Source organism: Erinaceus europaeus, chromosome 1 (genome assembly GCF_950295315.1).
Source record: "Erinaceus europaeus chromosome 1, mEriEur2.1, whole genome shotgun sequence".
NCBI lineage: Eukaryota > Metazoa > Chordata > Mammalia > Eulipotyphla > Erinaceidae > Erinaceus > Erinaceus europaeus.
Genome location: NC_080162.1, coordinates 165,853,679 through 165,876,450, shown reverse-complemented (window position 1 = coordinate 165,876,450; position 22,772 = coordinate 165,853,679). Strand labels below are relative to the sequence as shown.

General features: G+C 36.7%; 1 protein-coding gene across 5 annotated transcripts in view; it reads right to left on the bottom strand.

Moving 5' to 3' along the window:
• NBN (nibrin) overlaps positions 1–22,230 on the bottom strand; it is a 32,387-nt gene extending 10,157 nt beyond the window's left edge. For 4 of the 5 annotated variants that reach the window (XM_060199208.1, XM_060199222.1, XM_060199210.1 and 1 more), the window contains exons 1-8: positions 22,063–22,229; positions 19,375–19,505; positions 16,811–16,959; positions 16,031–16,190; positions 12,739–12,842; positions 7,821–7,935; positions 6,823–7,016; positions 4,130–4,227 (exon numbers count right to left, since the gene is read on the bottom strand). In XM_060199208.1, coding sequence (XP_060055191.1) covers positions 4,130–4,227; positions 6,823–7,016; positions 7,821–7,935; positions 12,739–12,842; positions 16,031–16,190; positions 16,811–16,959; positions 19,375–19,505; positions 22,063–22,099 — 988 coding nt within the window. In that variant the 5' untranslated portion in view covers positions 22,100–22,229. Of the gene's footprint in view, positions 1–4,129; positions 4,228–6,822; positions 7,017–7,820; positions 7,936–12,738; positions 12,843–16,030; positions 16,191–16,810; positions 16,960–19,374; positions 19,506–22,062 lie in introns of all 5 variants that reach the window. The other variant, XM_060199213.1, reaches the window with a different exon arrangement.
• Between the last annotated feature and the right edge of the window lie 542 nt (positions 22,231–22,772).

Here is a 22,772-nt window from a genome sequence, read left to right as displayed (position 1 = left end):
GATGTTAGACCAGAAACTATCAGATACTTAGAAGAAAATATTGGCAGAACTTTTTTCCGCATACATTTTAAAGACCTCTTCAATGAAACGAATCCAATTACAAAGAAGACAAGTATAAACCTGCCAGTGCCGGTCTAACTTCGAGGGCAGGAGACAGAGGACCAAGGACTCATGGCTGAGCTGGGAACGCAGTTCAATCTTTATTGATGAGCGGGGATGCAGTTCAACAATCTAATCTCTCTTCATTAGAAAGCCCTGTCTTTTATATCTCCTGAGGTAGAAGTGTCAGGAAGAGGAATTATGTAGGATAGGGGGTGGGGAGAAGGAAAATAGCATGGGAACCAGTGGGGATTAAACCAATGAAAACTGATTATGAAAATAGACCACAATGTCAAGCAATGAAACAGAAGGGGTCTTAGAAGCAGAATTTAGAAGCATACCAACATAAACCTATGGGACTACATCAAATTAAAAAGCTTCTTCACAGCAAAAGAAACCACTACCCAAACCAAGAGACCCCTCACAGAATGGGAGAAGATCTTTACATGCCATACATCAGACAAGAGTTTAATAACCAACATATATAAAGAGCTTGCCAAACTCAACAACAAGACAACAAATAACCCCATCCAAAAATGGGGGGAGGACATGGACAGAATATTCACCACAGAAGAGATCCAAAAGGCCAAGAAACACATGAAAAAAATACTCCAAGTCTCTGATTGTCAGAGAAATGCAAATAAAGACAACAATGAGATATCACTTCACTCCTGTGAGAATGTCATACATCAGAAAAGGTAACAGCAGCAAGTGCTAGAGAGGGTGTGGGGTCAAAGGAACCCTCCTGCACTGCTGGTGGGAATGTCAATTGGTCCAACCTCTGTGGAGAACAGTCTGGAGAACTCTCAGAAGGCTAGAAACGGACCTACCCTATGACCCTGCAATTCCCCTCCTGGGGATATATCCTAAGGAACCCAACACATCCATCCAAAAAGATCTGTGTACACATATGTTCTTGGCAGCACAATTTTTAATAGCCAAAACCTGGAAGCAACCCAGGTATCCAACAACAGATGAGTGGCTGAGCAAGTTGTGGTCTATATACACAATGGAATACTACTCAGCTGTAAAAAATGGTGACTTCACCGTTTTCAGCCGATCTTGGATGGACCTTGAAAAAATCATGTTGAGTGAAATAAGTCAGAAACAGAAGGATGAATATGGGATGATCCCACTCTCAGGCAGAAGTTGAAAAACAGGATCAGAAAAGAAAACAGAAGTAGTGTTGAGTGAAATAAGTCAGAAACAGAAGGATGAATATGGGATGATCTCACTCTCAGGCAGAAGTTGAAAAACAAGATCAGAAAACACAAGAAGAACCTGAAATGGAATTGGCGTATTGCACCAAAGTAAAGGACTCTGGGGTGGGTGGGTGGGGAGAATACAGGTCCATGAAGGATGATAAATGACATAGTGGGGGTTGTATTGTTAAATGGGAAACTGGGGAATGTTATGCATGTACAAACTATTGTATTTACTGTTGAATGTAAAACATTAATTCCCCAATAAAGAAATAAATTTAAAAAAAAAAAGAAAGAAAAGAAAACAGAAGTAGAACCTGAAATGGAATTGGCATACTGCACCAAAGTAAAAGACTCTGGGGTGGATGGGTGGGGAGAACACAGGTCCAAGGATTCAGAGAACGTAGTGGGGGTTGTATCGTTATATGGGAAACTGGGGAATGTTATGCCTGTACAAACTATTGTACTTACTGTTGAATGTAAAACATTAATTCCCCTATAATAAAAAAATAAAATAAATAATTAAATAAAAAGAATGTGGCTTTAATTTGGTGTCTACATTTTCTGCCTGAGAGAGATCAAAGAATTGATTTTTAGCTTTTGATTCTAAGAATGGATTCTGGGAGTGTTAGGAATGAACTCTGGAAAATACTCATCACATTACAACTGCACCAAGTTATCTGGACATATTCAAAGTTTCACAAACATTCTAAGTACTTGCATTTGAAGGTTACCAATACATAGAACCACACTAAGTATACTAAGCAGAAAAAAGACAGTATTTTTCAGATCAATAAGCATTCTTACCCACACAATAAAATAGCCTCATGATACCTATCAGATGTCTATTCTTTTTTAAAATCTTTTTATTGCTTGAACCCAACTCCTTTCAAACTGTAATATGTGCACTTAGCCAGGTATGCCAACATCTGCCAACCCCCATTGTCTATTCTTTTCACATCTGCCTCTAAATACACTTATACTCATCATTTCTAATATGATTAATTTCTTAATTTATATGTATAGCATCTTGGTAACTATAAAATGCAGTTAGTTGGTTTCATTCATCTTAAATTGACCTTGCAGATTAAATTTTGATGATATAAAGCATTGAATTTTACGGGGAGACAGTGGCTATACAAAAGAAACTTTCATGACTGAGGAATCAAGGGTCACTGGTTCAGTCACCAGCAGCACCATAAACTGAGTAGTGCTCTGGTAAAAACTACAACAACAAAAAGCTCACTTAATTTGTTTCTGCAAATTAACGTGGCAGCAGTTACTACTAATCTAGTTTAGTACATTTTGTAACCTGTCTAAACTGGGATTACATATTATACTCGGGAAGTATACTGTTCAACTCCAGAGATGCTGTTTGGTGGGCTACAATGTGAGTGATCCCATGCAGAAGCAAAAGACATTGTGATGCTCTAATTAATCTCTTCTAGCCAGAGTCCAACAAATAGAAAAAGACCCAGATGCTCTATACAAATAATGTATAGAGCAGAGGTAGAGAACCTTTTTGCTGCCAAAGGCCATCTGGATATTTATAACATCATTTGTGAGTCATCCAAAATTATCAACTTAAAAAATTAGCACTTAATGTTGTTAGAAAAAAAAAACTTCCAGAATTATTTATTTTGAGTACCATCTAGAATTACCTTGCCAGGGCCAGACTTAATTATATAAGGGGGCTGGACATCCCTATCCCTGGCATACAGGAGTACATAACTCATGATAAGTTAAATGAAGAAGAAGAAGAAAAAAAAAACAATATGAAAAGTAAATGTAAAATTCTCTAAGGGGGTAAGTTATAGGACCATTTTTATAATAGCAATGCTAGCTTACTAATAACAATAAATTTTTTAAAAATGGGGGAGGGATAAATTTCAGATAACCAAAGGGAGGGCTAGGGAAACAGCATGGTTGTTTACATGATAGACTCATTTCTGATATACCTACCATCCCAGGTTCAGTTTCTAACAGCTCCATAAGCCAAAGCTGAACTTATATACGTGACACTAATAAATTAATTAATAATTACAAAGGGGACTTGTGACTGCCTCTGAGTACTTCGGCTTTTTTGAAAAGTTTATACAGGGGCAACTTACATATTCTTCATGCTCAAAGTTACTAATGTTAAAAAAAATCGAAGCTGTCTCTAGTATCTACGGAAACAAGTTCTGCTGGCGTTAGTTCCAAAATATATCCTACATTTGTTCAACTTCTTCTGTCTTCACTGCTACCACCCCAGTGCAAGGCAACAAACTTTCTCTTACTTGAACTTCCACAGTAGCTTTCAGCTCATATCACTATCACTACTTACAACTCTGATTCCTACAAAACCTCTCCCCATAAATGCATTGTGGATTTGATTCCTCTCCCTTAAAATTCTCTGCTTCTCAGATTCCCCTATGGATGTTGTCTTTTCTAATTATTCAGGATGCAGAAAATTCAAACTTTGCATTTTCAGTGTGTCTTTTCCTAACTACCTATCTGAAATAACTAGCTCTTTGATACTACCACATTGCCTTATTTTAGTTTTCTCTTTGTACTAGGTCCTAACTGACCAGCTCAACTGTATACACATATCTGCTTGCTAACTGTCTTAAATCTATCCTTTAGAATATAATCTTTATAATGAGAAGAATTATATATAACTTAGAAGAATTTCTAGTAGGTGGTAGCCACAAATATTTAACAAATAAATGAATGAATGGATAAATTAATTGAAAAAAAAAAAAGCCACTCTGGCAATTACAGAGTAAGATGTTATCATCAATTTACATAATAAAGCTGTAAACATCAATAAACAGCACTAAAATTACCTATGCTGGGCTGGGCCTGAGGATCACAGTAATTCTCTGTTGTCATAAAAATAACTGCCAATCCAATTTCTGCTTCAGGAATAGGCCTCAAACCCTGCCTAGTAGGACAAAACAAAACAAAAAAGTTTTAGTAGTACCAACATGTTAAAGCTAACAAGTTTCATGAAGATGTTATCAAATTGAGTTTATTTTCACTCAAAGAGATATCTCAATTTTATGATATGAAGGAAATTTTATGTTTGACAAAATGGTATTTTAAAAAAAGTTTTTGACTTAACATTAGTTTATAGTATTATAAGACTTGAGGAGTATAGTTTCACACCTGTTCCTACTGTTCTTAAGTGGTGTCAGGGTTCTCACAACCTCATGTATGGAAAGATTTGCACTTTACCAGCTAAGTTATCTCCTAGCTTCTAACACAGATTTTAAAAAGCAAACCTATAATTACTAAGACCTTGAGGTAAAATTTAGGAGGGATAAAGAATAAGTATGAAAGGAGGGAGAAAAAATACAAAAACTCCGTGTCAGCTCTACTATATGTATCCAACTATATAAAGTATTATTATACTGTCACAATAAATTAACTATGGCAATAAAAATGGATAAATTTATATTGACAATATTTCACTAAGTCAGAAAAATTCTGAAGACTGTTACATGATTATATGTACCGCTATGATGTTACAATGAAAAATAAACTATGTACCCACAAACTAGAAATAAAGAAACAAAATCTCTCTCTCTCTCTCTCTCTCTCTCTCACACACACACACACACACACACACACACACGAAAAAGCAAGTTAATTGATGAGGACAGGAAATCAGGATGTTAGTTATCCTGAGAGAAAATTGGTTCTAAGAATATTAAATAGTTAAGTGTAGATTATGTTTAGGAACCTAACTTGTACAGACATGGAAGTATATAATCACCTTGCCACATAGCAAATAATAATAATTATAATAATAATAACAATAAATAATAAATATCTAAATACTTAGCAAAAACAAATGTGGTCCCAAGGCCGGAATGTGTAATATTCACATATTCTCAATTATGGTAATATATAATGAATTGACGATTATTATTAATTCAATTTTGAATGAAGACAGAGCACAGGTGAGGAGAGAAGGCCAATAAAAAAAAGGAGAAAAAGAGAAAGAGTAAATAGCTAAATCACTAAATTGAATACTTCTCAAACTTGAGCTAAAAGAATCAGAAAATATCTCAGTAAGGACAAAAGTCCAGGCTGTATTGTTGCTATAAATAGCTCATCTTTACTAGGTATTTCATTTTCCACTTATCCTACCCTAATCAGTCCTAACGTCCAGTCAATAGTCATGGCACTAAGCAATCCCAATGTTGCCTGAAAGGATGCTGAGATGGAATGGTTACGACATGTGATTGCTGGGTTCACATTCTAGTTCCACAGCTCATTCCCTGTACTCTGTACAAAACTTCTCTTTACCCAGTATGAACATAATGATAAGTAATATATAGAGTTGTATGAAGATTAAATGGCTTATATATGCAAATTTCTTAGAACAAGGCCTGCAATATAGTCTTATATACATGTAGTTATTAATGCTATCATTATACCTAGCTCTATGAAAGACAAAATATGTTAGCAGAAATAGGCTTTTTCTACTTAAATAAATGTTTCCTGTCCCTGTTGTTCTGTTTCTTATATAAACATTCAAAATTATCAGTTTGTCTTTGTCTTTCCTTTTAGAGATTAAATTCTGAAGGTAGCAGGGACAATGGCTGTGGCTATCTTGTTTATTAATGCACAAGAAAAAAAATTCACAATACCTAAAACATAACAGCATCATGTTAAATTTCAGGTGAACCAATTAAGAGACATATTTATTATACAAACTTTTTTTTTTTCCAGCAGAGGCAGCAGCAGTTATACATCTATCTCCATTAAGCAAAATGTCTATGGAACTGATAACTAGAATTCTACAATTTGCTCCAGTAAACATTAAAAAAAAAAAAAAAAAAAAGGAAGAAAGAAAGAAAGAAAAAAGGAGGAGGAGGAGAAAGAAGAGGAGGATGAAGAGTAGCAGCAGCAGAAGCAACAATCTTCATGGTCAGGACTCTGAGACGGGGGAAAAATTTAAAAAAAGAATACCATAGAAATCTGAGGAAGTCATGGACTTTGTAGATATATAAATACTTCAACCCATAACTACTTTCTGTTAGACAAAACAGAAACTCAGTCAACAGATTGCCAAGGCTTTTATGATACTTTCAGCTTCAACAATAGTAAAAATCAATACTAATAAAAAGGCTAAGAAAAAGTATTTTATTTAGCTTTTATTCTCTCTCCTCACTATAAATAAGATATCTGACACTTTTTATTGCTTTCTCATTAATAACCAAAGAAGAAGTATAAAAATTTTATCTCCATTTTTATGGCAATATTCCTCACTGAACAAATATATTGGCAGTTTCAAGCACTTCAGGAAAAAGATATTTGCATTTGATTTTTAATTTTCTCAACTGCTATATATTTTTTATTTATTTATTTATTTTGAATGTAAAGCTAAGAAACAAATAATTTAAGGACACCCTCTAGCACTGAGCCACCTTCTCAGATACTCAACTGCTACTCATTTTAATGGAAAAACTTAGATATTACATAAAGGTAGCTTTTTGAATTTTTTTATTAATGAAAAATAATTCAGTACCTTTGAAGCATATCCATAATTGAATTAACCCATTTTTTCTGGGAGTCAGGAACTAAGGTCTGTGAATTTGTTATTCCTACATCAACAACACAAGTTCCAGGTGTGGAAAAGAAACTATCAGCTTCTTCATTCTCTTCTGTTATCAATCTAGCACTTCCTCCTCCAAAAACAACTGCTGAACTTAATTTTTTATGCTGAAAGAAAAAGAATCATGAAATGAACACTATTTCTTGAGTACAATTGTGAGATGTTGACTTGAAAGGTAAAATAATAGCAGAATTAGTTCTACTTTTTATGTTGCTAGTGCCACCCTCACGCATGTGAAAATCTCTAGCTCCAAACCTACTTTGGCATTCAGACAGAAATAGAAAGAAACAAAGTGGTAGACAAACAGCCATACAGGGAGACATACCACAGCACCAGAGTTGCCCCTAATGCCAGTGTAGCACTCCCCATGTGACAGACAGTCCAGGGCTCAAGTACTCACGGCAAGGCAGGAGTTCTACATGGTGAACTACTTCTCTAGCAATTGCTTATACTTCTTGAGAGGACAATCTTGAATTTTTACTCTGAGTTTTTGCCATGTATCTCTATAGCTCTGGAATAATTTGCATTGTCTGCAATTCCTTGTCATAGTTAGCCACAAAATATAATTGCTCTTACTAGAATGATTTTTTCCTAATAAGAGCCTCAAGTCTTTGAATTGTGACACACAAGAAGACATTCAACAGCTATTATTAAATGGCCAAGTCAGGATTTAAAGCAAAGTGCTCTTGGTGCCTATTCTTCTCTCCTACACACTAAATATAAACCGAGTAATCCTATAAACAGATATTAAGAAATATTACAAACATGTATCAACTCTGGGCAGATCCTAGTACTGACTAGCTTATATTTACACTTATAAACAAACATCTCAGGAAACACACTACAAACTATTGATTGCAATAATAATTACCTTGGTTTGCAATGTTTTCTTTAAGAAAATGTGGTATTACCTGTTTGGCATTTAAAAATACAAATGTTTTCCCTTTGAAGATTTGTTTTCTTTCCTCTCTTCTTGATAGATCAATTTTACTTCCAATAGCTGGCTCATCAATAGGTGGGATAAAACTGTGGAAGAAAATTAAACATATTCTAATTATAAGTTACTTTTTGTTAGTACTCTTTGCTTTTAATAGAAACATTGTGACAGATGTCATTTACAGAAGTATCTTTTAAATTCTTGACAACATATAATCCAAAGGTAGATAATGACAAAACATACAATGAAATATGTATAAATTACATAAATTATAAGAGGTTAAGAGATGTCTTTCATAAAGGTCAAAGTCTATCAGCAGCTTATATTCACTTGGGAACAGATAAGTGTTAATAATGTTCTCATTTCAGTACTGTGAATGACAACAATAAGTGTTTTACTATAGAGCTCTTTTTTCTAAACATAAAATTTATTTATTTACTTATTAACACAAAACAGAGAGAAGAAACAGAACCAAAATGTTACTCTGGCATATGCATGACTTTCCAAATGCAGAATTTTTCTGAATTTCACACATAATTTTGGCCCTGGAACTGTATTCTAAGTTACAATATTTATTTGCCCATTATCTGGGCAGCTGTTTATTTCATTAGTTTTATAGGTATATGTTCATGATTTCTAGGATGTTCTCAAGTCCTAGTGCCTGAATAGGCTTTTAGTAAATTCAAACTTCTAAACAAAAATCTCAGTAATTTTTTCTCAAATTCTTACATAACTTTATTGAAGAAATACTGATTCATAGGATTTTTATTATCAGTGGGGACATTTTCACATTTCTTCAAGATATGTATCAGTGCATTGTACATTTCACCTTTAACTAAACCATCATCTTATTCCGCCATAAAGACTTAGGTCCTAACATCCCATCCACTGCCGTATGTGTGTGTGTGTGTGTGTGTGCGTGTGCGTGTGCGCGTGCGCGTGCGCGTGCGTGTGCGTGCGCGCGTGTCTATCTCTTAAAGACTTGAAAACAATACCATGTGTAAATGTGATTTACAAGGGAAAAAAATGCTGGTTGTGTGTTAAATTTGTTTACTTTGCATTTAATTATATAAAGACAATTCTATAAGTTTCTTAAACTTTAATATACTGAGATTGTTTTAGGCTAATGTGTCTGCAAAGTCAGAGAGTCTATAAATAGGTTAATGGGTTAACTTGCAAGTGTTTCCTGGTTGTTTACACAGAACACAAGACTCCCAAGTGAGTGACAAAGAGCAGCAGCAAGCCTCAGCAAGTTTTTTTCCCCAGATGGCCCGTAATATCTTTAGAGCAGAAACTACTAGCTCAAATACGACCGCATGGTATCACAGGAGAATGGCACACTAAACTTGGATCTCAAATAGCAGGCAGGCTATCTTTTTGTCCCACAAAATATTACCTCATCCCTCACTATAAATGTAACTTTGAGAAATGACCTGGGTATAGGCTGACCAGGACCTTCCATTCTTGACATATTCTGCAAGTTGCACATAAATGCAAGAACTCTCTCTCTCTCTCAACTATTATTTTCCCAAAGAAATGCTTATTTGATATAAAGTAAGAGAAGACTCTGCTATAATTTGTGAAAATTAAAAAAAAAAAAACTTCCCTTTAGAGGGATCATTAATTTATAGACATATGCAATATTTTGATAAATTTCCTTTTGAGTACAGATAACCAAAATTAATTTTTTAAATGGTACTATCTAACAGTGACCATATTTAATGGTATTCTAATGACAGTATTAAAAAAATGAGATTTCAGGTACATGAAACCTAGTATAGAAATAGAAATTCTATATTACCCTGTATTTTGATAACAGTGCAAAGACACAGACATACATTGTTTTAAGTCAAGTTGTCCTCTTTGCTAGGTAAAAGTACTGTAAAATACCTAATTTAAATTCATGATTCATCACAATACTTCAGAAGTAAAGGAGGTAACTACATAAAAAAATCACAATTTATTTTATACTTTTTTTGTGTATAGCATTCATCTATTTAATATTGTAAATTAACATTATTCAATATTTGAGTACATAGTATTTATTTAAGTTTCAACAAGCATATCAGAACAGATCCCAATAGGTATAAAAATCATGCTTTAATGTATGCCTATCCAATAAATAAGTAAAGATAAACAGGTAGTCAGGCGGTAGCGCAGCACGTTAAGCGCACGTGGCACGCAGTGCAAGGACCAGCTTAAGCTTCACAAGCAGTGACGCAGGTCTGCAGGTGTCTATCTTTCTCTCCCCCTCTGTCTTCCCCTCCTCTCTCCATTTCTCTCTATCCTATCCAACAATAACGACATCAATAATAACTACAACAACAAAACAACAAGGGCAGCAAAAGGGAATAAATAAATATTTTTAAAAATCTTTAAAAAATAAAGATAAACTGGGAGTCGGGTGGTAGCGCAGGTGGCGCAAAGCGCAAGGATCAGCATAAGGATCCCGGCTCGAGGCCCCAGCTCCCCACCGGCAGGGGGGTTGCTTCAGAAGCGGTGAAGCAGGTCTGCAGGTGTCTTATCTTTCTCTCCCCTTTCTGTCTTTCCCTCCTCTCTCCATTTCTCTCTGTCCTATCGACAATGACATCAATAACAACAACAATAATGACTACAAAAACAAAAGCAACAAGGGCAACAAAAATGGAAAATAAATAAATAAATATTTCAAAAAAAATAAAGATAAACTATTTTAAATTAAAATATGAGAGAGGGAAAGACATGTAAGCATTACCCCAGTGTACACAGAAATTTCTTCTTGCCATTTTATATTTTAGAAGGTCCAATGAGGATTCAGGAGTTAAACCCACGGGTCTTAGGTAGGTTAAGGCATGTCAACATATTGAGGTCTCTTCTGACCTGACCTCACTTCTTGAGTAATCATTATATACATTTTAACCTGTATGTCAAAATTATAGTAATAAAAAAAAAACCCACAGTCTCTGCTTTCAGTGCTGGTGCCCTACATATAATTTACTTTTGAAAATGGAGGTCTGCTTTTATTTTTTTTTTCAATACCATATTTAATACTTTATGGAATGTGCTTGTTATTATTTGCTATTTACTTTATATGTACTTTATTTCTTCTAATAAAAGGATGTCCTTGAGGACAAAAAAATGCTTTAAAATAATATTAAAATTTGGTTGACTGTTGGCATCAGCAAACATGGGTTGTTTTATTTTAGGCAGCACAAGAATTTTTCCCATAGGTAATTTCACTTCTCCCAGGCTGACTTTTTCATTATTTCAAAAAGAGAGAGAGACAAATACAATACCAAAAAAGAGAAACATCACAGCATTGAAACTTCCCTTAGTGCCATGGCATTCCCATGTGGGAATATAAGGCCAAAAACCTGGGTCACACACATAGCAGAGCACATATCCTATGAGGTGAACAATCTCTTGACCCCAAACTTGGGCTAAAATAGTAGCCATTTCTAGCTCACAATGAATTGTAAGTTATTGAACAATCTTATCATGGTGACGTTTTCAGTGCTGTTCACTGTAATATAGTCACAAACTAATGCCAGGAAAAAAAAAATTGAATTCAAAGTTGAAGACAGACCCAGGTTAATCATACCTAAGAATTTGAATAAGTTGGAATCAATGACTAATTCTATAAACTAAGTACTATAAAACTGGTGCTCAGAGGCCAGGCAGTGGCATACCCAGCTAAACACACATATTACTATGCTCAAGACCTAGGTTCCAGCCCCTGCTCCCTGCTCCCTATCTGCAGGGTAGATGCTGTGAAGTAAGTCTGCAGGTGTCTTTCTTTCTCCCTATTTCCCCCTCCCCTCTCAATTTTTCTCTGTCCTATCCAATAAAATAAGAATAAAGGGAAAAATGGTTGCTGGGAGCACTGGATTCTTAGTGCAGGTAATAACCCTTGTGACAATAAAAAATAAGAAAATAAAAATCACCACACACACACACACACACACACACACACACACACACACACACACCCCGGTGTTCTTCTCTACCAAGTAATCTAGAACATCAAAGATGTACTATGTGCAATAATGGTCATTATTATTTACAGACTGATCAAACTCCCCTCCCACACACAGGTTCATGGATAAACTTCAGAGGAAAATGTGATTCTGTTGAAATATTAGGAAAGTCTTAAGCAAATGCTGAGGAGATAGTAGTAATTTCAATTACTCTTAAGCAGAGCCAGCTGAATGCCAGGCAATGTGTTCAAATCCTTCATTTGTTATTACACATAGTAACTAATATTTAAACAAATGTGAGGGGCCGGGCAGTGGCATACCAGGTAGAATGCACCATGGTTCAAGCCCCCGGTCCCCAACTGCCAGGAGAAACTTCAAGACAAGTGAAATAGTGCTGCAAGTGTCTCTCTCTCTCTCCCATACTCCTTCAATTTCTGTTTCTACCAAAAAGAAAATAGGAAAAGGAAAAAAGAAAAAGAAAAGGAAAAATATGGCTACCAAAAGTAGAAGCTTTGCCATGCCAGTACCAAGCTCTAACAATAACTCCAATGGCCAAAAAAGAAAAAAAAAACCTAATGTGAATAATACTAAATATTTAAAGATTCAGCAGGACATACAAGTTCCATTCCCAAGGCCACAGTTTTAATAATATGTTGTCTGGGTTTATGTGGCTCCAGAATAGGGAGGGTTGTAGTTCCCACATGGCAGCAGTCCCACAGGCATAACCAACACAGAGAGATTCTATCTCTGTGTAATGCCCTTCAGTTTTTTTTTTAATATTGGCAAATATGTATGTAACATTTAAATGACAGATAAACGATCAACAAAACTTCATTAGCATATTAATTATAACATTTAATAAAGGAATTAATCTAGATAATAACAGTACCACTATATTTAGTACAGTTCCTATTATATTTAAAATACACAACATACTTTTCAATTTGTGGAGGTTCTTTCTTAGACTGAACTGCTTTCACAAATTCAGCAAAATATTCTGGTTTCACTATTGGACATCCACATAAGAGTGCACATATTGTCTAAGGAAAAAAATGCAAATACATAAGTTATATACTAGCTTCTTAAAAGAAAAGTTTTAAATTACAAGCTGCAAAGGGTGCTGTTGTATTCTTCATCTCATCTCCCTACATTTATAAAGGAATCACAATCAATAATCTACAATATAGAAGTATTGGGTCACTGCTTAGTTTTAGTATATGCAATCACTTGGTTGTCAGTTATAAGAAGCCACCAATTATAAAGTTACTTTAGTGGGCAGGGCAATGGGCTCAGAGGGCATATGGCAGGACTTGCATGCTTGGGACCCCAGATTTAATCTCCAGCACCACATATGCCTCAAAGGAGCTCTTGTTCTCCTATAAAATGTATCTTTAAAAATAAGAACATATCGAGGTCTGAGCAACGGTGTACTCTGTAAACTGCACACAACACCAAGTGTGATGATACAGATTCAAGACCCCCCTTCCTCACCTGCAGGAAGGAAGCTTTATAAATGGGGTAGCAGTCCTGCAGGTGTCTCCTTCTGTCTTTATTCCCCTATTTGTCACTGTCAACAAAAAAAAAAAGAAGAAAAGAAAAAGAAAAAGAAAAAGAAGAAAGGAAAGGAAAGGAAAGGAAAGGAAAGGAAAGGAAAGGAAAGGAAAGGAAAGGAAAGGAAAGGAAAGGAAAGGAAAGGAAAGGAAAGGAAAGGAAAGGAAAGGAAAGGAAAGGAAAGGAAAGGAAAGGAAAGGAGAAAAGGTAAAGTAAGGAAAAGAAGACACTGAGGCATTTTAGATTCATGGTGCTAGGTCACTATGGATTCATAGTGATGGATTCATACTTCACCTAAGCCAGTGAAATAACTCTGGTGGCAACAATGTAAAGAAATAAATATAATAGCACTTAAAATTGCTTTAAAGGGTGAAGTATAATAACAGCTTTATAATGCATTCCAATTTAGGTTACTAAAAACTATATATATATATATATATATATATATAATTGAAGAATCTTTGTAGCTCAAGAGGTAGTGCAATGGCCCACCTGCACTGTAAGTCAATATTAAGTAACTAATAAAATAGTAAAAAAAAAAAATTGAGGAAATTTAACATTCTGCCTAGAAAATACAGTTTTAAGAGATCAAAAATACAAGATCTTTCAGCCTTACTCCTTTTCAAACAGATTGTAACTATGAAATAAAGTCATCTCAAGAAAACAACTATTTGAGATGGGATAAATGGTATAAGGTTCAAACCTATTCTGCCAGCATGGCAAGGCACATACCTACCCTACAGGGTAAACTATTATTTAGACCTCCAGTACACTCTAAAGGGGAAAGTAGCAAGGTGACCACCAGCATGAGTCACTGGAAGTGTGTCCTTTGATGAATGAATGCTAGTTTCCAGGTCTGTCACAGACTCCATAAAACATCTCTTAATTATCTACTATGTTCACTGTTTCATACCCACAGACCAAGGACATGTTTACCTTCACTATTTATCAGACAGGGTGACATTTTAAAAGGGTTTGTGACGGGGTCCATGCATAGCATACATATCCTGTTCACTACATAGACAGATCTCTAATGTAAACTACTATACAGGCATTTTGATTCATGAATCTGTTGTGTTGTGCTTACTGTCTGTGGTGTTTACTAGCATAAATTACAACTTAAGAAACTAATCATTGCTGAATTTATAATTCAATTTTATAAATTTATAATGATGAAAAGATACTTGGTTAGAGATAATACCATCAAGATAAGGTTTAATATGAGGTTAAATATGAGCTGCAAGTCTTTAATATGAGGTTAATATGAGGTTTAATATGAGGTTTAATATGAGCTGCAAGTCTTTCTCTATGACATGCCTTTTAATTATAACACAAATTCAGCATATCTAGTTATATTAGATAAGAAATATTTTTGTATTATCAAATGAAATAATCTAAATATTTGTTGTTTTTCTACTATAGATATTAACCTCATACAATCTCATATTCCCATAGCCAACATTTAAAAGGAGATAAATCACATCCCAATGCCATTCTTCAATTAGTTTTGAATATAACCCAGTGTGGTAAAGATACAAAATCTGAAAATATATAAAAATATATAGTTTGTCAATATCTTCTTTTTTTCACCAGAGCACTGATTAGCTCTGGCTTATGGTGGTGCAACGGACTGAACCTGGGACATTGGAACCTAAGGCATGACAGTCTCTTTGCATAACCATCATGCTATCTACCCCCTCCCATTAGTATCTTCTGAAGGGAAATATCTAGCAAATCTTTATTGTGAAGACACATTAGGGTAATAATGAACTGTAAGAACTTACAAAGCCTTTGTGATTAAGCCATGGGCCAAGTGAAATTAAAAAAAAAAAGGCATCAGACCATGAAGTGGTATTGATGACTGGACAAAGAAAATTTAATTAAAGCGACATTAAATGCTAAATTTGCAAAGACTGGTGGTTGGGCTCTACTCACTTTGTTTGGAGACTGAAAGCACAAAGTACATAAAACTATAAACTTCTCAGTAAATTAATACATAAGTTGTTATTGAAAATGCTACGTGGAAGGGATAGTTCTGGCAAAGCATGTGTGAGGTTCCTGGTTTGAGCCCCAACAAATGCATGTGCCAGATGGGTGGTCTGATTTGTCTCTATCTTTGCCATGCAAAACTCTGTCTCTAGTAATAAAAAAGTCTTTTTAAAAATTTTTTAAAATTTTATTAATTTTATTTTTGAGGGAGATGCAGAGAGAGACACACAAAGAGAAACACCAGAGCACTGCTCAGCTCTGGCTTCTGGTGGTGCAGGGGATTGAACCTGGGACCTAGGAGCCTCAGGCATGAGTCTGTTTGCATAACCATTATACTGTTTCCTCTGCCCAATAAAAAGTCTTTGAAAAAAAATGCTGCATCAAAACCTGAATTATAATTGGATGTAGTTCAACTTGTCTCAGATAAAACACAAGTTACCTTAAAAAATGTCTTAAAAAAATTTTTATTGACTGATTTAATAATGATCAACAAGATCATAGGATAAGAGGGGGTACAATTTCACACAAAGTCTTGAGAGTTTTAAATGGCATGCAAAGACATGAAGCTGGAATATGAAAATCTGTAACCGACAATTATGAAAGTTTTAAAATAAATTACTTTCAGAACATCCAAATAGTAAGTTGAAACTAAATTGATCTTAATGTAACAACAAGGCATTCAACTTACTTTAATAGTAACTTTAACTGACACCATGACAAGGTGAGTACATTCTTCTGTCCAGCTGTTTATAGTATGTCCTCCAAGTTGTAATATAGCTTCATTCAAAGAAGCTTTCCTAGAGGCATCTAAGCAAGAGGAGCAAGCAACCAAAGGCTCGTACTCTACTCTGCAAAAGAGAGTAAGTTACATAAAGTCAACTCATCATAATTATGGAGTAACAACTTAAAATACTTTAAACTTTAGGCTTACATAATAAAATGGTATTTTAATTATTATGTATCATCAAACCTTCTTATAAGACAATTATTTTTGGGAGTCGGTTGGTTAGTGTAGCAGATTAAGTGCATGTGGCGCAAAGCGCTAGGACCAACGTAAGGATTGCAGTTCAAGCCCCTGGCTCCCCACCTGCAGGGTGGTGAAGCAGGTCTGCAGGTGTCTATCTTTCTCTCCCCCTTCTTTCTCTCCACTTCTCTCTGTCCTACCTAACAATAATGACACCAACAACAATAATAACTACAACAACAATAAAAAACAAGGGCAACAAAAGAGAAAATAAATATATACATAAAGAATCATTTTCCTTGAGTTGCAATTATGCAAAAACAATACAGTTACCATTATACTTTCACTTACGATGCAACAAAGTTTCTCTGCAAAAGTTCTCAGGGCTAAGAAGTAACTGAAGGAGACTGCTTTCAATTCATTATCCACAAATATTCTTGTTCTCAAAATTTGATTAGCTCAAAATAACCATATCTGTTAACATCGATTAAAAAGAATTCTTACCTGAATTTACTTTCAAAGACTCCAAAAGTAACTCTATTCCCTGTCTTCAAAGTTAGGGAAGTTGCAGTCTGCATTTTCTCCTCATTAACAAAGGTACCATATTTAGAATTATCTTTAATTGTCAATATAGGTATTTCGTCTGTTTGACTCTGGAAAAAAAAAATCAGTATAATAAATATCTTTGAAAACTCAATAAATAAAACACTTCTTTCTGTTATCTCCCCTTTGCCCCCCCCCCTTCTTTCTCTATTTTTAAGTAAGGGATATTGAATTTCTCAGTTTTGGACCACATTCCATTCAGACAGACAGAGAGAGGTAGAAGACACCACAGTGCCACCGCTATTCCTATGCAGTTCTGGGGCTTAAACCTGGGCTACAGACATAACAAGGCGCATATCTCATGTGGTGAGCTATTTCTCCAGAGCACCTCTAAACTCTGACATAAAATGATACTAGGAATCTGAGATTTCTGGAGCCGAGTGGTGGTGCACTTAGTAGAGCACATGCTGTAATACACCAGGACCGGATCGAGCTGCTGGAGCCACCTGCAGGGGAGAAGCTTCATGAGCAGTGAAGCTGTGCTGCACGTAGTTCTTTCTCCCTATCTGCCCCTTCTCTCTCAACTTGTCTCTATCCAATAGATAAATAAATATTTCCACATAAAAAGAATCTAAGTTCTCTTGCACGTAAATTCTATATGCTACGCCTATGGTGCCTCCTAGGATTTCAAAAGAAAATGTTAATGACTTTTTGTATAGACTGAATAAGTGGCTAACCTCTTAACACAGTAGGTGATAAAGTTAACAGTTTTGGTTGCCTCCAGAGACCAGTTTCTGTGTCTTATTAATGGAAAATTTATTTTCCAAGACCATTCTTAGATTATACATTTCATTTTTGTCAAGTCAGTGTAGATTTTTTCTGACCCCTCAATTTCACACATTTGAGAATGTTTGTTTTTGTACACATAACAGACTTGCTCCTAAGTTTCTGTCTTGTTTGTGGTGCATGTACAACTCTAATTTTTCTAAACCGGCCTTTTCATTTATCAGTTTTCCAGAAAGATGAAGGTAAGAGACCGTAATACCACCCCACCATTTCTAGAACTTTCCCCAGTGCCAGGGTGTTTTTCTGTGGTGCTGGGGCTCAAACCTAAGATTCATGCATGGCATGGTACTTGCCCTACTAGATGGAATGTCTTTGGCTGGTTCCTAGATTTGTATTTATTAGGTAACCAGAATTACATACAAAAATTACAATGAGAAAAGGGTATAGTGACTTATGATAACGGTTTTATAAAACCTATGTATTATTTTAACAAATTCTTCATTTGCTGATGTGCAGCCTTTACCCAAAATGATGAATTTTCTTTCTTATTATCACCAGCATTATCATGAGCACAGCTATTTGCACACATGTGTACTACTTTCATCATCATCAGTGGTTGTTTTCAAATTAAACGCATGGCCAAAACAAACTCAGAAGAGCTGCACAACATGACAGCTAGTAGAACAAACATTTTTCTCTGTGAAAATCAATTCCCATTTGTGAAAAATCTGTTATGTAGGATCTACTTATGTTCACACCACTACAAAAATTCCTTAGTATGGGATGGGGGTGGGGGACGGGGCTGGTGGTGTTGCACCAGGTTGAGCCACACATGTTGCAATGCCCAAGGACCTGGGTTCGAGTCCCTGGTCCCCACCTGTAGGGGGAAAGCTTTGCAAGTGGTGAAGCAGTGCTGGAGCTGTCTCTCTGTTTCTTTGCCTCTCTATCTCCCCCTTCCTCTAGACTTCTGGCTGTCTCTATCCAATAAATAAAGGAAATAAAATTTAAAAAAATAAAGAAAAGAGAAGTGTTGCAAGTGTTTCTCTTCAATTAAAATAAAAACAACTCCTTGGTGTAGAAGTCATAACTGTTCATTAAACTATTCCTATGTTTGGCACAGTAACTGGCACACAGTAAACAATAAATGTTTGTAGGGACACATGGTGGTGTACCTAGATTAGTGCAAGGATCTGGGTTGAGAACCCCTACCTCACCAACTGCAGGGCAGAAGCTTTGCAAGTAGTGGAAAAGATCTGGAGGTACCTATCTTTCTCTCTCCCTCTTTATCTCCCCTTCCATCTCTTTACTCTCTGTCCTGTCAAATAAAAAAATAAAATAAAAATAAAAAAATAGAAATAAAAAAAAAAGGCCAGCAGGAGTGGTGGATTCGTAGTGCTGGCATTTGAGCCCGATGGATAACCCTGATGGCAATAATAAACAAATAATGTTTATTATATAAATAAATAGTCTCTAAGTTTCTTAACCACTAAAAAAAGTTACTGAAAAAAAAAAAACGGTGAAATACTGAAAAAGAATTTTATAGTTCAAAGAGAACAAAACCATTAGAATATGGAACAGTACAAGGAATCTATATATTTAATTTGTTAATATCATTAAAATCTAGTAGCTTTATGAAATGAAAAGTCCTATGAACTCCCTTACAAAGACATCAAAATAATTTTTCTTTGACTTCAACTATCCTTCAACTCTAAGCTAGTGAAATAAAATGATTAACATACCAGGTTGGTTATAGAAAAATTAGCAGTTAACACAGCGTGGTCTCGACTGATGGATTTGTCATCTTCAATTAGAATGCTGCTGTTTTTTCTTCCAACAACATACTCAACACCAGTCAAAAGTCTGTATGGTTCTATTATGAGAAAAAAAAAAAAGCAAAGTGATAGATACATAAGCGCACACACACACAACACACAATGTAGGTATGACAAATATTTAAGGAAAACATTTTTTGTTATTAAATGCTAATAATCAAAAAATGTACATCAAACCTACATTTCCTGAGAAAGGCTCACTGAAGGTTGCAAAACATCTAAAGATATTATGAAATTTACCATTTTTCTAGTGAAAATAATATTTTAAAGCGTCAATGTTCATACAACTTAACTCATAAATGTTATGCATTACCAAACAATCAGAGTACTATGAAACTCGATCAAGGTATTAAGAAATTCATCAGTTAGCACGTTAGTGTTGGATGAGATGTGCTGGCACACATTTTGGGAACTGTATCACTAACAGCTGTCTTGTACAACAGCACTACTCCCAGTGAATTTTTTTAATTCTTCAGAAAACTATAATACAATCAAGAGAAACTTGAATGTTACACAAGTTTCCTTCCTTCTTTCCACTTTACCAGGTAATAAAAAAATAACCTAAAAGTTATAGTAGTTGGGAGTTGGGCGGTAGCACAGCAGGTTAAGCACACGTGGTGCAAAGCGCAAGGACCAGCTTACAGATCCCTTTTGAGCCCGAGGCTCCCCACCTGCAGGGGAGTCACTTCACAGATGGTGAAGCAGGTCTGCAGGTGTCTATCTTTATCACTCCCTCTCTGTCTTCCCCTCCTCTCTCCATTTCTCTCTGTCCTATCCAACTACAACAATTTAAAAACAGGGCAAAAAAATAAATAAATAATTTTTTTAAATTATAGTAGTTAAAAACAGTGCTAGATTAAGATTACACATTGATCAACTCAAGAAAAGTCCAAACCAGATGCGTTTATCATCCAACAATGTCATTTCTACCACCACCACTTTTTTTCTTTTTTAAACTAGAGAAAGAGGAAGGGGAAAGGATAGACAGATACCATAACAGGGTTTGACCATTCTTGATGGTTCTATTTGTTTTTATCTGGAACAGGATATGGAACACAGGACTCTTACATGGAAGGCGTAGGCTTTTACCAATGAGCTACTTATTGTTCAAGCACCTTTCTCTTACCGACTTCCTACAGGAATTCTGTCGCCAGCCACAAGGTACAGAAGTTTCCACAAGAAATTCACTGCTTCTTGCCCACAGTTAGCTTTTGTTTGCTTCTTTCCAGAGCACTGCTCAGTTCTGGCTTTGGGGGTGCTGGGAATTGAACCTGGGGCTTTAGAGCATGAGGCATGGAAATATTTCGCATAACCAGTATGCTGTCTCCTTCCTCTGCCCAGACAGCTGTTTATTCTATTCCTACTCTGCTCCATGTCCACAGTGACGCCTGGTCCTTTCAGTTTTTTAGTCACTTGGCTCTCTTCACACACAAGTTGGTCAACTTAGCCTCTAAATACGGGGCTTGTGCATTATTTTTCCCCTCAACTATAATGTAAATCTCAGGGCCAGGTGGTAGCTCAGCTGGTTAAGTGTATTATAGTGCAAAAGGATCCGGGTTCAAGCCCCGACCCCCCCCCCCACCCCATGCAGAGGGAAAGCTTCACAAATGAAGTAGGGCTGCGGTTGTCTCTTTCCCTATCTCTCCCCCTCTCAATTTCTCTGTCTCTATCCAATAATAATTTTTAAAAAACGATAACGTAAATTTCCAGAGGGCAAGACCCAACCATAGGCTACCTCTGTTCATCATCCACTAAACCAGGCAACCATTAATAAGGGAGAACTATTTTCTTTTTTTTTAATATTTATTTTATTTATTCCTTTTTGTTGCCCTTGTTGTTTTATTGTTGTAGTTATTATTGTTGTTGTTGTCGTTGTTGGATAGGACAGAGAGAAATGGAGAGAGGAGGGGAAGACAGAGAGGAGGAGAGAAAGATAGACACCTTCAGGTTCACCGCCTGTGAAGCGACTCCCCTGCAGGTGGGGAGCCGGGATTCGAACCGGGATTCTTATGCCGGTCCTTGTGCTTTGCGCCACGTGCGCTTAACCCGCTGCGCTACAGCCCGACTCCCAGAACTATTTTCTATTGCTGCAAATTCAGAAAAGAAAAAGGGAAGACAAACAAAACAGCAAATGGCTTTGAAAACAAAACGGGAACCAGGGTCGCCCTGTTCCGCGCAGAATGAATGAGCTCAAGTCAGAGGCCCGTGCGCTCGAGCCTGTGCTAACTTTTAACTTCTCCGCGCTTCTCCAAAAGTTTTTTTCAGTCTAAATGTCAGACAGCCGCGGGGCCGCGGCTCAAACCAGAACCTCAAAGGCCCGGGTCCGAGCTGGACTCTCGGTGAGCCGCCAGACCCTGCGGAGCCGAAGGGCGGGAAGGGCCCAGAGCTGCAGGAAGCCGCCACTACCATGGGCTCCAGACACTTCCTTCCCGGATCCCGCTGCCGGCCGGACCCATACCAATGTGGTACCGGAACAAGATTGGGGGGGAGGGGGGAAACCTTCAAGAATGGACCGGAAGCGTCGCTCTGCAGCCCGTCTGCCCTCGCAAATTGTTCCCGGGAAAAAGATCTCGGGCAACTCTCTTCAGTCCTTACCTCGGGCCGGGCCCGCGATGGGTAGCAACTTCCACATGGGTGGGATTTTTCAGGGTTCCCGCAGACTCGGGGTCGCGTAAACGCGACCGACAGACCTGCGCGGGAGCGGCCTCTGCGATGGCCAAAGGGCGCGGGCTTCGGGACGTGCGCGCTCCCGACAGCCGCAACTTCCTAGAAAACTGGGCGGCAGTCTAGAGCGCGACGCGGGCGCCTGGCCGCCACCTGGTGGTTAGAGAGAAGCAGTGCAGTGTGTTTTGAAATGCAAAAGAAGTTTGGGTATCAGCCAGTTCAAAGTGTTCAGAGATGATAATTGTCCCTACCTTTTTTTCTGGTTGTAAGTGGAAGTACATATATGTATTATTTATTTATGAGGGATCTAGAGCATCGCTCTGGCACAGGGGAGGCTGGGCACTGAACTCAGGATTTCATGCCTGAGAGCTGAGAGATTTATCCACTGACGTACATACGAAAACGATATTTTTTATAATATTCTAATTAAACACTTTAAGATTCTCACTATGCAGTATTACACATTTGCGATTTCCTAAGTTGCAGAGGTTTAAGACCACCAGAGAATGAACCTTGGCATCTCCCACACACAATACTGCTGAGCAGTCACCGAGACCCAAGTTTTTATTATTAGAGAGAGTGGACAGAGGGAGAGTCAGAAAGTAAGAGAGACAGGTGAGACACTAGTGGCCTTTTCATGA